General features: G+C 39.4%; 1 protein-coding gene across 15 annotated transcripts in view; it reads right to left on the minus strand.

Moving 5' to 3' along the window:
- Positions 1–17,866, minus strand: part of foxp1b (forkhead box P1b) — a 205,058-nt gene that overhangs the window by 26,336 nt on the left and 160,856 nt on the right. For all 15 annotated transcript variants that reach the window (XM_048198849.1, XM_048198842.1, XM_048198838.1 and 12 more), the window contains 3 exons: positions 13,065–13,206; positions 6,297–6,489; positions 933–1,040 (listed from right to left, as the gene is read on the minus strand). In XM_048198849.1, the coding sequence (XP_048054806.1) occupies positions 933–1,040; positions 6,297–6,489; positions 13,065–13,206 (443 nt within the window). The remainder of the gene's footprint in view (positions 1–932; positions 1,041–6,296; positions 6,490–13,064; positions 13,207–17,866) is intronic.

Consider the following 17,866-nt stretch of genomic DNA (forward strand, 5'->3'; position numbering starts at 1 on the left):
TTGAAAGGAATGTGTACAGGATTTCTTTTGAAAGTAGGTATGGACTTATGATTTAGAAATGATCCCAAAGGATCCAAATGCTAATTATTTAATAGGATTCCAGCATTGCAAAAAAATAAAATAAGTAATGTTCAAAGAACCAAATAACATCCAACTGAATATTCCAAAATTCCTAGAGGGTGTTTTGAATTGTATTGGTTCTTAGTCCCATTGGCCTAGGAATTTAATCCTGCTATCATACATAAGTGGAAACTGTATGTTCTAAGAGATTTAGTTTTAGGTTTGTTTTGGAATCCTACAGTATATGAGAAATTCCTACAGTATATGAGAAAAACTCCCATTAGCATCCTTTAGGATTGGTTTCAAATAGTGTTGTCAAAAGTACCGACTTTGGTACACTGTGAGGATACCAGGATTTCCCCCTAGCATTTTGGGTGTTGTTGAGCAGATTCGTAAACAACTCTGATTGGCCATTATGTTCACGTGCTCATCAGATCATTGGCTATAATGATCAAAGCTTCAGAAACATGTTGTAAATAGGCATCTTTGACGCTTTTCACAGAGCGCTTACACAGATACATACGGGAGCATTTGAAAGCAGGCATCTATCAGTGGACCGGTCCACTCATAGACGCCTACTTTCAAACACTTCCGCTTTCAAACACTTCCAAGTGCTTTCAAACGCTCCCATGCGCTGTGCATTGTAGCCAATCACAGACATATCTGTTGAGCGTGTGAACACAATGGCCAATCAGAGGTGCTGCTCAACAGTGCACAAAATGTTAGGGGGAAATGCTGGTATAGTCACATTTTTAAAATTTCAGTACCCACTAGTTCCAAATTATGACTACATGTCCAATTCCAATTGGAATCCTGTATACATTCCATCTTTTAATCCCAGGTGTGTGTGTGTGTGTGTGTGAGATACTTACTTCAGGAATGACTGAAAGTCATCAAACACAGCTTCACATCCTGGCCATTTACAGACGCCATGACCGTAGAGAGGGTGACTATGAGGGGAATGATCATCCAACACTGATCTATGAGAAGAAAAGACACAATATTGTGATTTATCAAGGCTGCAAATACTTGATACACACACACACACACACACACACACACACACGCACACACAACATATTCACGCATCACTGGACTTTTATGAAAGAGGCTAAAGAGTAATTAATCTCCATAATACTACTTGATGTAATATTAATGGCTTATCCACTAAAATATGACAACTAATAAAGAAACCTTCCCCTTCAGCACAAAAATCCATTGCAGAGTGTGGTTTTATTGACACGGCACTGACTCTCACATGACCACTGACTTCTACAGGAAGTGTTTGATCAGCACAGTCATGTGATCTCTGCTTGTCAGCCTATCACAGCCCAGTACTGGCCAATCAATAGCCAATTATGGGTCTCCTCTGATGCACATGGAGGAACGCTTTGATCAGGGCAGCACGAGGCTCTGAAAGACAGCATGTCCTTTAGCCCTGACCACTGAACCGTGGCCTCTGCCGTCCACCTGGAGCAACAAGTGTTTCCCACAACAGGAAGCTCCCAAATCCATCTGGATTGCTCCCGCCAAGCGCAAACAGTAAACACACCCCACCTGTTATCAATTTATCCGCTTGCACAGGGTCATCAACAGCTTAGTACAGCACGCTTTTCATATGAACTACACTGCAGGCACTATAAAGCTTAGCAGTGAAGATCCACCTATTTTTTCCTCAATTTCAACAGTCGTTTTATCTGCAGAAGGGAATTTAAAAATCTTGTTGAACTGAACATAACATCAAGTTTAGACCTTATTGAACAGTATACACTCATCTCCAATTATCAACATTTAATAACACAGGAAACTTCCTGCATTTTTGAAAATGTATTAACTATTAACACAAAGTTTTTTTTTTTTTTAAATCAGTGCAAGAATTAAATACATTGAAAGAATGAAAGACAAAACATACATGAACATACTATAGCAACTGCTAATTAAAAAATAAAAATATTTATGCCATAATATGTAATTTTTAATAAAAATGTATGTCAAATCTATTACATTTTTTTTTTTTAAACAAGAAACATGCCACATCTTGTTTAAATTCCAAGAAGACATTAGCAGAAGCATTATTAATAAGAGTTGAGTTGTGAAATGCTTAAGGACTTCTGAATCAGGAAACAAAGCTCATTTTAAACAATGGATGACTAATGGTTTTAAACGACAATTTAGAGGAAGACTGATAGACTACAGGGGTGTTCTTCCTAGCCTGACCTCATGCATTCCATACAAAAAAATAAAGGCAAAGAGTCAAAGCTTGTCAGTGATCATGTCTGTCTGTTGAAGTGTGTGGTAATTCCTTCGGTTCTTAGGTTTTTTTTTTATTTTTATTATTATTAAGAGTAAGACAACCACAAGACAGACATAAATTTAAACAAATTTTCTTGTAACAAGCAAAAAGATCTTGCATTCAAGGTGAAAAAATGGCACTAAATAAATAACAATAAAAAAAAACAGCACATCAACATCACCACTACATGTGCATTTATATCCTTGATCGGATCTTATAGCAATAGCCTAAATGCTTTCCTGTGAGGCACCAGGGCTCTGTCATATCATCTTTCATTACATTATGGTTTAGGATCGTATTATCACGCACCGAGCACCTAAGTATCATCACTGCCGACCTAACGAAGAAGAGAGGTCTGACGTCTGGAGAGCTCAGACAGGAACTGAGTATTTTGTCACAACACTATTACTCTCCCTCACATCTTCATGTGGGGAGAAATCAAAGACACACTCCTCCTCTAAGTCTACTGGCAAATCCCCAGACCCCCGACTCAATCCTTTAGAGTCTGCCCAACCACACGGACCCCTCCCAACCCCCCCAAAATGTTTTAATTATCATTTGCAGAGTTGAAGATCAATTAAAAGGGAGGTTAAGGGGCTCGTTTAGGGGGGCAAATCTGATTATTTATCTCTTTAAAACAAATTGTCTGGGTTTTAATTCCCCTGAGCGTAGCATTCCTAAAGGATTCTGGGAGGAGAATGAAGTGGGGCGACTCAAACTGGGTGACACTCTTTCCCTCCCATTGAGGAGAAGTGAAAACTGCTGAAATGGAAGGCGTCTCTTTTTTTTTTAAACTATCCTTTTTTTCCTTCATATTTTTTAGACCCTGACCCGGAATAGAATAGAATAGAATAGAATAGAATAGAATAAAATAAAATAAAATAAAATAAAATAAAATAAAATAAAATAAAATAAAATAAAATAAAATAAAATAAAATAAAATAAAATAAAATAAAATAAAATAAAATAAAAAAAAAAAAATAAAATAAAATAAAATAAAAAATAAAATAAAATAAAATAAAATAAAGGTATGGGCCTATTGGTCAGATAGCCGACACCACATTTTCAATCACCTTAGAAAGGTTCATGCAGGTCCATGAATGTTTTTTGTCCCTTATCTGAGCGCCGATGGGTCGGGTGGACTGACACGTCGAAGGCTTTTATCATATTTGGGTGTGCATGAGGTGATTGTCTCTGTGCAGGCACCAGTGGGAGCCGATGGAGGCTGCTAAAAGCAGGGTAGCATCGCGTCTAAACATGTACGAAGTGATTGAGTTTCTCTCTCCTTCCTTTAAGACGGAAGTGAAAAGACAGTGAATGATGCCGCTGGATGCACTTAAGGTTTTAGTTGCAGGCGTCGCAGCGACTGGCCAGATTTTATATGACACATGAAACGGCCTGTGCGGTGCTTAAGACCCCGGCGGTAAACCAATCTGAGAGAGCTAGGGCAAAGCAAGTCCATCAGCGCACAGCCGCCCGCCTGTTTCACGACAAGAGGGACTTGGGAAAACCACATCAATTAAAAGTTCATTAACGTTCGTGTGCGGGGATGAGTCCACATTTCATTTCTCCCACTCAAAACCCTGGATTTCAAGCAATGGAACTCCTACGGATTAAAACTGGTAGAAATCTGTGTTATGTTTTCTTGGAGGCCCATAGGGTATAGTGATGAAACACATTTACTAATAAAACTACAAGGACGTTAATGCTACATGGAAAATTATTCAAAGCGCTAAGTTATTAGCACTGTCTCACTAATGTGCCTTTGCATTTGAATAGTAATGATTTGGAAGCATTTCTAGCACTAATTCTTCAGCTAACGGAAGGAAGGGAGAGGGCTGATCACCTGCTCCCTTTTTCTGACAGATCTGAGATACTCAGTCTACAAAACGCCTTCTTCACGGCATGGGTGCTAAACTGCTGTTGACGTCTTCTTTAATCTCTGACACCGAACGAGAGGCAGGGAGAGAGAAGCAGTGAGCTTTCCAACATGTCTTTTTGAGTGTTTCAAGCCTGCTATGGCACAAAAGGGTTGTAGTGTTGTGAACTTTGAGGAAAAAGGGTGACAGACTGTTACTCTTAGGGAGAGAGGGAGAAAAAGAGCTACTAAAATAGAATAAGTGAGTTTCTCTGTGTCAGATCCTAGTAAGCTGCCTACCTAGACCATAACTGGGTGATTATTCAATTAGGGGAACTTTTCTGTCTGGTATGATTTCAAAGCAAAAACAAAACAACAAATAATCATTCTAGTTTTAAAGAGTAGGTTCTAAGAGCTTTTTTACTGTGTCTCTTGTTGGAATGTTTGCCAGAACTTCTCAATTTTGAGTGTGCCCCCCTTTTAAAGAAGTTTCTTTTTTTTAATATATATATATATAAAATCCAAAGTGCTTCTAAATGAAATATTACCCAACTCTGCTGCACACAACTACAATTTAGGCAGCATTATATGTATCATTCATGCAAAAGACATCCCAGAATGCAATGCAACAAGCTGAGTAAAAAAATCCATTCAAAGTGCAGGAGAGAAACATTCATTATAAATGCTTATATTTAATTAAATACTGCAAAATATCTATAAAAAATAATTAAATGTAAATAAAAATGACTTTTTTTTGCCTTTTAGCCAATATTGTTTGTGATGGAACTTCTACGCTTAAAGCATTATACCATAAGCTTAGCAACAAGCTAATGTCAAAATAAATCAATAGAAAAGCATCTCATTTGTGTGGCACAAAAGAAAGAAAGAAAGAAAGAAAGAAAGAAAGAAAGAAAGAAAGAAAGAAAGAAGTTTGTATGAGCCCTACAGCATCAGTGACATCATGGGCAGTTTAAACATGACATGTTGAGCAAACCTGTCATGAACTCCATTCTGCTCTACACTCGTAGAAAAGCAGATATACGTGTATGTGAACTCTCCCTTTACCTTCGTCTAGAGCTTGTTTTGCAGTACTAAATGTGTTTTCATTCGCATTGCTACATAACGACAAGTTGGTTCTGATCAGCCAAATCTGAGTCAGATGTGAAAAGAGAGAGAGACAAATAAATGAGCTCACGGTGCCTGGAGGCTTCTTACCAGCGGTTCAAAGATCAGGCATGAGCACATGAAAACAAGCAAATGTGTTATAAACCAAATTAATCTCTTCCTTAAAGACACAGTGATGCAACACTTCCTCCAAATAAATCTTTAAGTGTCAGGGCTTTAAAGAGGCTTTATAGTATTCAGCAAAGTTGTGCTGTGCTGTGCTGTGCATCTGTTACTGTATGAAATTAACTGCTCTTTATTTGCCATACAAAATGGATTGATTCTGCAAATTATGAATTCTTCTGATGACATGTATAATATAATTTACGATATTTGTGATACAGGAAGCAGAATGAAAACTGTAAAAAAGTTCAAATTTCTACATAAATAATAAAGAAATAAATAATCGATCAGAAAAAGTAAAACACCCCTTGAACATAATTTGAAGCGCAATACCGCTAAACCGTGCCTGTTGTAATGCTGTAATAATTAAAAAGGAAGGAAGAAATTTTAATTTCATTACAGTAATCTAACCTTTCTAATAGCGCCATTCTCTTAGGTGTTTGACTGGAAATCCCTGATGAACAGGATTGAGCGGACAGGCCTGGTCCTTAATGAAAATTCCAAGGTACTTAGAAGCAATAAATTACGATTCATTTGCAGGAAATGCCCAATTGGTACCTGTCCATCAACTTGCCTTTCCTGGCAGCGATTTCCACCTTCAGTAGTGGCACTGAGAAAGCTTGTTTGCTTTGCTCAATGATGCCAAGAACACAGTCCAGCTGAATATATATAGAGAGTTTAACAAGAGATTTCAACAGTGTCTCAAACTGTGCTCAGATTGGCCAAGAAACCAAAGTCTGCAACCAAACCCGTCTCCAATTCTCCCAAACTCTCAGGTCAATGGCTGGGTGATCTTACCCCTCTCTCTTGAGCGAGTGGCTGATGTACTGGCCGTTGGTGGATCCGTGCTGGTTGTGGTTTTTGAGGGGAACGGGGGAGGGGGACGACAGGTCCAGACCCCGGTGACCGTTATTGGTCGCGCTGTTCTCCTCCTTCACATGGCTGTTTGTCACCTCCTTCCACAGCTGCTGCAGTTCGGCTGGAATCATGCCTGCCACAAACAAATTGGATAATTAAATCAATTAACAGCTAATCTGGTTCTACTCATGGCATAATTAAATAAAAAACAAGGGCTCAGTAAACAAAAGGGGGCATTAATTATTCCACTACAGGCTGATACGCAGCGCCTGCCCTCTCGCTCTGCCATTCTCTCTCTCTCACTTGCTCTTTTTCCCCTACGTGCTATGCAAAGCGTGTTTGTGTACAAAAATTCCCTGGCATTCACGCACATTTCATGCTTGAAGTAAATAATTAACATACAGACAAGGCATGAAATCTGAATAATCACCATTATTTCTCTGACAAGGAAGTCAGCCAGCTCTTTCTCACACACACACACACACACACACACAAACAAGACCACAAAAACATCCCTCTCCGTGAGAAAGAGAGAGAGGGAGAAAGTGAAAGAACGAACAAGCCCCCAGGGTAATACTCTCGAAAGCATGTTAATGTGCAAAATGCTTAAAGTTTTGCACCGCCTCCAATTGACACAGACGACTTAAACCTCATTTAACAAGTCAAGCACACTGCGGCTCATACGTCCTTTGAAAAAAGAGAGAAGAAGATAAGTGGGAAGAAAAATGGCTTGAAGACAAGATGTTGCCTCAATTCTGTGACAGGCACACAAACACTTGCATGCTCACCCACATACTCAACGTGTTTCATGTAGCTGACTGTACAAGTCTAGCAGGCTGAAAATTAGGAAGGGCTAACAATGAATTAGCCCATTTGAGTGGCCATGAAAAAAAAAAAAAATTTACGTATTACGTATACATACACACACAACCATTCAAAACTGTTCCTTAAGCATAAGTCCCTTATGCTTGACAGGTCTGAATTTATTTTCATCAAAAATACAGTAAAAATTGTAAAAATTGAGAAGAGTTGTGCTGCTCAATGGAAAACTGATAAATATTTTTCAGTCTTCTTTGATAACTTGAAAGTTCAAAAGTTTATTTATTTATAAAAATTTATTTATTTTGTAACATTATTTAAGTCTTTACTGTCACATTTAATCAATTTAATGTGTCCCAGAATAAAAGTATTAATTTCTTTAAAAAAAATCTTTCTGACCCCAAACTTTTGAACAGTAGTGTATAATACACACAGAAACACTTAAAAATTAAAAAGTTCAGAATGATTATTTTCAACCATTATGTTACTTCAGGAACAGGGCATGAGAATGGAACGCTGAATGAATCGCACCCACTGTGTGACTTTATAAAGTTCTTTGTATGTTTTGTGAAATTAAACGGGAAGGGGCTGTTTTGGGCGGTGGGGGATCAAACACTTAACATCACAATTAAATCGATTTTCGAAATGAGCGAAAGCAAATGGAGAGTCTTGGTTATCTTCATTTGTCTCCTTGTTTTCCCTCCTCCTCCCCCCTCGCTCTCTCATTCTCTCTCCTTCATAATAATTCTCTTTACAGATACCAGAAGTGGCCTCTTTCAAGCGCTCCAGCGCAATACATTTGTGCAAGAATCGCTTCGTTTTAATTTATTCCTGTTGTGGCAAAATAACGGCGAGGTGAAGATCTCAATACGATCAGCAGAAAATATTTTTAATTTGATAAGCTACTAAAGATTTTAATTATGCCAGTAATGGAGAACAGTAAGCTAATGAGGCGGCTAAGACTCCAGAGAGAGAGACAAAGAGACAGAGCGAGAGAGACTAAAAACTGTGAAATGAGTCTGGTAGGACTGCCATAAATTCGCACAAGATCGTTTGCATATAAAAGAGCCAGCGGAAATTATTGCAGGACGAATCAATAACCTTCCCACGTGCCACCTTTCGCTTCCTTGGGCTTTTTTGTGCCATCTTGCAGTGTTTTAACGTCCTCGTGAAACTCTGACGGCGCTGTCCGAAGGTATCGACTTGCTTGTTTTTTGTCTTTGCTGTTGTCATTGTGAGGGAGGGAAAACTTGTCCGTGTGGATTCAAGAAGGTCACGGCGCTGGTGATTGTTTTTGGGTTTGGACATAGAGGGGAACAATCATTTTCCCCCCACTTGGAGCGCAGTGACAGTGTGCGATGTATTTTTAGCCGACGTGCTTGACAGGGCGGCCCACTCTCCCTCAATTACCCACAAGTCCAGGTGACCCCGACACCACTGTTTACTGAAACGAATCCAAGCCGGAGGGGGAAGGGGAGCTGATGAGAGGGGTAACAGAGTGGGACGGAGCTGTCTTGTTGTGTCTGACACCCCCCATAAACCTTTTTCCTCTGCAGGTCTATATCTCGCTCCAAGTCTTGGTTTCCATCCAGTCTCACAGATGGACCTCTCAAAACCGTCTGCATGTATCTTCACATGACCTCTCAACCAATCTGGCAAATGTCACAGCATTATCGTCATTTAGTAGCGGATGATGGATGTAACATTTCGCAGATAACACATAGCATTAAAACAGTTCTTTGTCCTTAAATCCGTCTTGCAAAGTCCAGATCGCTTTAACGGCCCTCAAGTCATTTTTCAGTGCCGCACCTCCTCTCATTAAAAGCCAAAGATACACACTTGCGCTTTTAAAAAATGGATGTCATTGAGACTTTTGACTGATTGCCGGTGAAGCAACTCAATTTTTACAGCAGCAGGTAGCGGCGACACCCAGACAGGGGCCCCGAACTCTCGCTTCAACCTTTTCCTGTCCTTGTACCCCGATACCCTGGTGACCGTGTTCGAGCAAGCGGAAAGTTGATTTAAGGTTCACAACCACATTAGTTGTGGCCCATCAGCAGCCCGATAAAAAATGCCGTCGCGCGCTGGGGCCGCGGAAATCAGCGACCACGTCTTTCTCGACGAGACCGCCGCCGCGCCACTGGGGGCAAACTGACACTACTATTAGTTTATTGTTCTGTGAGGCAGAGATCTTCTCTCCCTCCTGTTAAAGGGGTTATGATCACTGGGGCCTTTGATATGCAGCCCTTAGGCCTAAAATATGTTCCTCCCTAATGCTACAGAAGCTATTAAACAGTGCCGCACTGCCAGCCAATCAATCACTGCCAGCGAGGCCGGACGAGGGGCCAGAGTCCCCTGATGGGTCCGCGCGCACATCGCGCATCATGCCTGGTCACATTCGCTGCTTTCATATTAGTGGCAAATTTGTCTTGTCGGTGTCCTGTGGCCCTTGACTGGACAACTTAACTAATGTGCGGTTGGGGATGAGAATGAACTCCAGAACTTGAGGGATTCACAACATGTGTGTAGGAGTGCACAGATTTAGATGAGAACTTGCTAATAGTGTGGAAAATGAGGGACAAACACAAATCCGGCAGACACATCAATGTAGACAACCAGGCCTCTTCTGCCTAATCCCATTCTGTTCACACAAAGTTGACTTATTTACAAGAGAGAAAGCAAACTTCATGTGCCATGAAGAAATTTTTATTATTTCAGCAAAATGCTTAATTAAACAATAGATCCCTAATGATTAAAAATGAAAAGAAAAATGAAAGAAAGTGAAAACATGAAAATTTGCACCTTAAAGTTTTTAAAATAATAATAATAGAACAAAACTCTAAAAAGTCACTAAATAGAAAATGTTTTTTGCAGGATCCGGAGTGAGTCCTGTATTGCGTACACACTCAGAATGACAATTTAGGGGATTCACTCCATATTCAAATATGGTTGTAACTCCTAAAACTTTGCCTTGTGTACGTGAGACAAGTAAAGAAGACAGAAATGGTTTTACTCGATGAAATACACCTCATCTCTCTGCCTTTTTTGAATATTCATCTGCTCTGTTTGTTTCCTCACTCTGTTACTCACACTGCTAAGTCCACTGTTATTTTCTCTCTCTGGACCACATTCATGATATTTATCTCCTCCAACACATTGTTCTAATTCATAGCAGACTTCAGCTGACCCTCTCCAAAACTTGAACGTCAACAAGTCAAATAAGTGATCTAACCCCAAATACAACAGACTAAAACACATTGTTTTGACTGAAGTCTCAGGTATCTGTGCTGTGCCAGAGAGCTAGCTTGCACACTTGTAAACAGGGTAGAAATCCGGTAGAAAATGACTGGATGTGCCCGTACATTAAACGTGAAGCCGTGATGTAAAAAGATTTTATTCACACATCAAAGTCGGATAGCCTAATAAATAAGCCAATTTCAGCCTACGTTTCTGGCCGAGTAATCTTCCTTAGTAGCTTGTCCAAGCACATAATCACCACGCACACATAAGGAGGTAACATAAGTTATCACACCAATGCTAACTACTTAGCTAACTACTGAATATTGTAGATTACATCTTGCGAATGGAAAACTGGGCTGCTGGAGCATGAAAGAATGCAGTGGAGTGTGAAAGAAAAAAAGGTCATCAATAACTTTTAACAGTGAAGCAGAAAATGTTCAGGACACACACAAACACACACACTCACACACACACATACTGACAAGTGTTTTAATCAGGGTATGAAATTACCCCCTATGCCAGTCAAATTTGGGACCAATTTTATCAGTCACTGTGCCGGGCGACCTGTAGGACATGTCCGACTGACGTTTGACAAGAAATGCTTCTAGTTAGATGCAAAGACGCACACACAGAAGAAACACGTTTGATTGCATTGATGAATAGAGAAATCAAAAGCCAAATCTGAGCTCCAAAATAAATTGAAAGAGGCTAATAAATTTGTACTTTGGTTTTAACACCACCAATTCAAGAAATCTGCCACTGGCTATTATAGTTACCCATTCAGGTTTATCCTCCATCTTGGATTAATACTAGACAAACAGGTTCTAGGAAACTAGGAAATAATCTACCCTTCACTGCCAAGTAAACTTATTATATATCCAAACAATATTTCGAGTTGTGCAGTACAAAAACAGCATGTGTCCACTGTGTTTTTCATTACTGCCCTCTGATTGGGCATTACATGCTTGCAATGTTCCCTGGGTAACGGCTGCTTGAGATGTCATTCAATCACTTGTTAAAGAAATAAAATTGTTCTTCACTGAGATGGCCTCCTATTTGACACTAGCCTGTGGCTTCGCATAGTAAAGCACTGCCTCGCCCAGCCCCAGGGCAACGTGGGTATGTGGAGTGGCTCAGCTTTCCGACTATGCCCTGATCAAACAATAACAAGACTGAACAAACAGAGTTTGTATTTGCGTGTTACCCAAGCACCCCCTCCCCAGCCTTTATACAGCCTTATCTTGTTATGGGCTTGTTTGTCTTAGCCAGAGAGAGTACAGTCAGCTTTTGAAAGAAACAAAACAAAACTCAAAACAAAACCAGTATGAATGCAGTCTTTGTTATTCTGTTGCTGCTCCTTAAGTAAATATGACAAAGAAAAATAAAGCAATACACCTCCTGGAAAAACACCTTTTGACTCACTGACTTGTGAAGTGATTAATCTTTGACTAGTTTAGTGGGTTGAGGTTAGAAAACAATGGTGCTAGTATGTTTAGGAGCTGACGAGGAGCCAACATAAGACAATAGAGATAAAACACAGATATGTGTAATATACATAAATCAGAAATATATGTATTCAATGGAGGAGTGGAAATATAGGAGACATTTTCAGGTTCTAAAAGAGAAAATCAAAAGAAACTATAATGCAAAGAGAACATAAAAGGCCTATACTCTCTGAGATCAATATTTTGTCTAATTTTATACATTTTTGTAAATTGTCCCAGTGCTGAAATGTTTTCCCCCACACATATACATATAAGTGATATTCTTGGAGGTAATCTTTTGAAAAATTTCATTGAGAACAATTTCATTTTCATTAGCTTTTTGTCAGCATTTCCTTTTGCTCTCGGTGTGAATATCCCCTTAAAGGGTTAGTTCACCCTTAAAATTCTGCCATTAATTACTCCTTAATGTTGTTCCACGTCCGTAAGACCTTTGTTCTTCGGAACACAAATTAAGATATTTTTAATGAAATCGGAGAGTTTTGTTTTCCCCCTCATAGAGATACAACACAAAGCACTTGCGTCGCTTCATAAAACTGAGGTTAAACCACTGGAGTCACATGGAGTACTTTAATGATGTCTTTCCTACCTTTCTGGACCTTGAAATTGGTAGTTGTGTTGGATCTCTATGGAGGGACAGAAACCTCTCAGACTTCATCAAAAAGATCTTAATTTGTGTTCCGAAGATGAACGAAGGTCTTACGGATGTGGAACGATACGAGGGTGAGAAATTAATGACAGAAATTTCATTTTCGGGTGAACTATCCCTGTAAGACCTCTTCATATTGAGTGTGTAATCTTGGCTATTGTTTTCCCCCCACATTTAGCATTTATTTATAAATAAATACATACATCTATACATATTGCATGCCTATGGATCGCAAAAACTAATCCCTACAGATCCTCAGTTTTTACCCAGATGTTGCAATCTATAGACAAACAAACAAAAAACATAATAGAAAAACATAGAAAAGCCATAGCAAGAAAGCGGTGTGAAAAGAAGTGAAATTTTCTTGGAGGCTGATGAAAAACCCTGTTGTAATTTTGTGAATAATTTCGTTGCATTTTTCATAAGCTTTTTTCAGCAAATCCCATTGCTCTCAGTGTGAATATCCCCTCAAGGGACGATGGGTGTGCTTGTTCTTACCCTGAGTGAGGGAGTGCAGGGGCAGAGTCTGGTTAGGCTGAATGGACAGCAGCCCTTGTCTCTGCAGGCTCAGGAGATGCTGCTGCTGGAGCTGCTGAACCTGGAGCAGCTGCTGTTGGAACGCCAACTGCTGTGCAGACACCTGCCGAGGGAGAGCGGAGAGAGGATGAGAGGTCTACATATCATCCTCACACTCACAAACAATTATGTCAACACGTGCACAAACATACTTATTCACTCAGGGCCGATAAACACACACATACACACACAAACAGGCACGGGCAGGTACTTTCCCATATTCCCGTACCCTCTTAATTAACGAGGAGTCGGGGAGGCTTGTGACAAATAATGAAATGTTGTTAATCATTCCTAATAAGAGCCACAGGATTTTAATTATGGCCATTCATAACTCCGCAAACAACCTGTGACTGAAAGGAGCTCCTTAATATTCAGCGCTGCGTAAGTGCAGAGCCAGGGGAGCCAACCGTCGTCTCCTTTGGATAAATCAGGGGTGTGAAGTAACAGGGTAACCGTCCAATAGGAGAGCTGAGCGGTATATGTGCCAATTTCATATATTTTTATTTTGTGATTAATTTTCTCATGTTTATCAAGTTATTTCTGAGGCAGGGAAAATTTGGATGCAAGACTATGATTTTTTTTCTTCTTTATTATAAAATGAATTATGCACATTAAAACATTTATGCATAAAATAAACAGGGTAAATTTTATTTTTTATTTAAGTCTTTAATTGTTTTAAAAGGTAACATTTTACAAAAGGTTAAGTTCATTGATATTTTACATTCTTATGTCAATATTCTTTTATTTTTATTATATTTTTTCATAAATATATTTAATTTTTGTGTTTCATTAATGCATTAGAGTGGACACTCTGGAAAAAGCCTTCTGAAGTAAAGCGATGCATCTGTGTAAGAAAAATATCCATATTTAACAAGTTATAAAGTAAAATATCTAGCTTCCACTAGACCGCCTTCCGTATTCAACCTATGTAACGCCTCTCACAGTTCAAAATGCTTATGCTACGTCCTACTCCTTCCATATTCAACTTACGAAAATAGCATAACTGACGCAACCTCAGTTACGCTTTTTTCCCCATTGTAAAGCTTGGACGAGTCAGGATATTTATTAATATAACTCCAATTGTGTTCATTAAATCTTGAGGTGATTTTCATTTTAAAGTGAACTAATCCTTTAAATCATGACATGCATTGCAATTTATGTATCATATCATGAGGAAGTTTGTGTTGTGTCTTACGGTAATATACACCCTCACATCTGGATAGATGGGACGGAGTGTAATGAGAAAGGAAAGTGCCAAAGGAAATTTTGAGAGGAAGAGGGGAGAGAGTTAGTAAAAGTGGAAGGGAAATAGGGAAAAGAGAGTGTTGAAAGACAGAAGGAGAGGGAGGAACGGGCGAACGAACTGCTGCGTCGTCAGAACGATAAATGGGAGGAAGTTATCTAACATCCCCAATCGCCCCTCAGTTAAAACAAATGGGCGAAGTTATGGAGATACAGGGCTATTGAACCCTACCGCTGACCCCTTTCAACACTAACACTGTTGTTTATGACCTCCTCAATGCATTATAATAGCTTTGTGACAACGACTAAACATCCGTCATAATCACGGGACTGTTCCTTGGAAGGTTTCGGATGGACCCGAGGTGAAAAACCAGACCCTGACGATCATGTTTGTTGGTACATTAAAGCGCAAACATGTCTTTGCCAAGCTGTGGGCCGCACCCTCTTCCCAAACACAGGATGCTTCACTTTGTGTTTACTTCTCCAAACAGAAGGCGCACAAAAAAGGTCCCGCAGCACAGGCGCGGACAGGTCAACCTTTAGACCCAGAACAGATCTGAAACAGCCTGATAAAGTGCTTGCTCTTTTTTCCACTTTCATTCATGGTCCACCCATCCTCATCTGCCTGTCAAAGGTCTGTTTCTTTTTCTCTCTCTCCCCACTCTAACCCTGATCACGAGGCTTTAAACATACAAATGCTTCAATGTCAATGGTCAGAGCTATGGTGCAGCGGTAGCACAACATATGCACACGCTGTGGTGCTCCCAGAGAGAAGCAGGTTCAGGTCCGGGTCATGTCCTGATCACACTACCCTTGTATTTTCTTTCGCTATCCTGACACTTAAAAGCAAAAGGTCCATTAAAAAATATGCAATGATGAGATGAGACTGAAAATGACTGTTTTTAAATTGTTAAATAAAGGAGCTTTTCCAATGCGTGGTATGACTCGGCGCGCTGTACTTTGGCTCAGTTTGCTTTTCCACTGCAGTTTAATACCGCTTCAAAGTGGGTTGAATTATAGGCTGATTGTTATAGTTGCGCTGCCACCTCGTCTACTGACCGCGATACAGCCATTTCTTTTTTCAAGTTGCGTGCAACGGTCATTTAAAAATGTTGTGCGAACAAATGATACTGCGGTGGCTGTTGCTGAATGTTTAAATCTAGCGGGTTTGGTGTCCCTTGTCGCGAATCCAATGATGATTTTCTCTGACGAATCAGTGATCTGCAGTGTTCAGACATCACATTTTAGTATCGGTATGGCTCGCTTGGAACCCAGGTGGTACTAAAAAAAAAATACCAGGTACTGTACACAGTGGAAACCCCCCAAAAATTAGCCGTACCATGCAGTGGAAAAGCACCATAAGTTCATATAAGAGCCATCATCTACTTTTAAATCACTTTAAAAGGCTCAAAGCTACATAGCACAAAATTAAAAACTATACCAAATTGATTTAATTTGTGATTTGACTGGATTGTGAAAATTGGCTATATATAACTCTGAGTTGGAGAAAATTGCATTTTTAGGAAAGCATGTGAAAAACATGTTTATTTAATATTGTTAACTGTGCATATAAAACATTTATTAATAAAATAAATTGGGTCACTTTTGATTTCATTATGTCTTTAAAGTCACCATGAATCCAAAATTGACAATTTTTATTTTTTTTCTGGAATATTGCTGCATTTATTATAAGTGATTTATCCAAGCACATCCTTTTATTTTTACATTTACGTAATACTTAATCAAAATAACTTCCTCTCCCCCTTGCAATGACATTTCTTCACTTCTCTTATGACATGTACACCGGTGAGAGGGCAGCCCATCAAATCCTGATGGAAAACTCAAGTCCCGTCCAACAATTTTATTTAGTTTGAGAAGCCGTTATACGCCACAAAGTTGCAACTTCTGTTTCATGCTGACTTTAATTGTTAAAAAAATTTAATTAATTAATATTGATGCATAAGGTATTATATAATTTTACAGCATTTACTAGTGTAATTTTTGGTAACACTTTACAGTAAGGTTTCATTAGTTAACATTAGTTAACTACTTAAGTTAACATGAACTAACAATTAACAATACTTCTACAGCATTTATGATTCTTAGTTAATGTTAATTTCAACATTTACTAATACATTGTTAAAATCAAAAGTTGGATTTGTTAACATTAGTTAATGCACTGTGAACTAACATGAGGAAACAATGAACCGCTGGATTTTTATTAACTAACATTTAACAAAAATGAATAAATACTGTAACAAATGTATTGCTCATTGTTAGTTAGATCAAGTTAGGTAAGACATTAACTAATGGTAACAAATGAGACCTTACTGTAAAGTGTTACCTAATATTCATTTATTAAAATCGAAATGTTAAAATGTATTTTTGTAAAAAAAAACAAAAACAAAAAAATATATTAACACATACTGTAAAAGTATTGTTCACAGTAAGTTCATGATAGCTACTGCATGCTAACAAATTGAACCGTATTATAAAGTGTATTTATTTCTTTATCTGTACATCACCCTGAAGGATGGCCTGGGCTGCTTGAGATCTTCCTCCGCGCACGAGCGTTAACCTAACGCCAGCCCGGCATAGCGAATGGGAGGTTAACTCGGAGTGGCACGCGAGAGAGGCGAGAACAGAGCAGATGACAACATGATCCAGACTGACGCTGGCAGGCCCTTTTATTGCCTCGCCTCCAATCCAAAGTTAAAAATCTTTGAAAACCTAAGAAATTTTGTTGTCTTTTAAATAAAAGAGGCACAAAGCAGCAGCGGGGGGTTATTGTCTGACCCCCGTGGGGGGAGTCGCTGCAACAATTCCTATTCCATCTTTTGATGGCTGCGCGAGAGAAAGCCGAAGGAGGGGGAGAGAGGGAGCGCGCGCGAGAGAAAAACACGCACAGACGGAGGAGAGCCTCTCGAGGGCTGCATCAAATTCCTGTGATCATACATAATACTCTTTAAAATGGTGTTTTTCTTCCTGTTCGTCACGTTCCATTCAGCTGATCAATTGTTTCTCCTTTTGACGGTGCCACCCTCCTTTTTTCAACCCCCCTCCCATTCTAGAGTTCCCTTCCCCTCATCTGTCCTTCTAACACGAGAAAGGGAAAGAGAGAGATAGAGAGAGAGAGAGAAAGAGTGACAGCTTCTGTCAGAGGCAAGAGAAACAATCCTGTCGCATTGATTTATGGAGGCAACACACCACAACTTGTCCAAACTGAAGCCCCCAGTTCATTAATTAGCGAGCTGGGGGACTTTGAAGTAAGCATGTGAGAGTGTGTGTATGGCTGTGTGTGTGTGTGTGTGTGTTTTTTACAACATTCGCCTTCATTTATACGCTCTCTCCGGTTACAGAACGAATCTCTCGGTGGGGAAGTTAAGAAGTGAAACTTTGATTGTCTTTGAACTGCTTTTGACCGCATAATAATCGCTTCTTTTGTCCAGAGCATTGCCTTATCCTGCTGTCATTAGAGCAGC

The sequence above is a fragment of the Megalobrama amblycephala genome, linkage group LG8, assembly GCF_018812025.1.
Source record: "Megalobrama amblycephala isolate DHTTF-2021 linkage group LG8, ASM1881202v1, whole genome shotgun sequence".
In the NCBI taxonomy this organism is placed as follows: Eukaryota; Metazoa; Chordata; class Actinopteri; order Cypriniformes; family Xenocyprididae; genus Megalobrama; species Megalobrama amblycephala.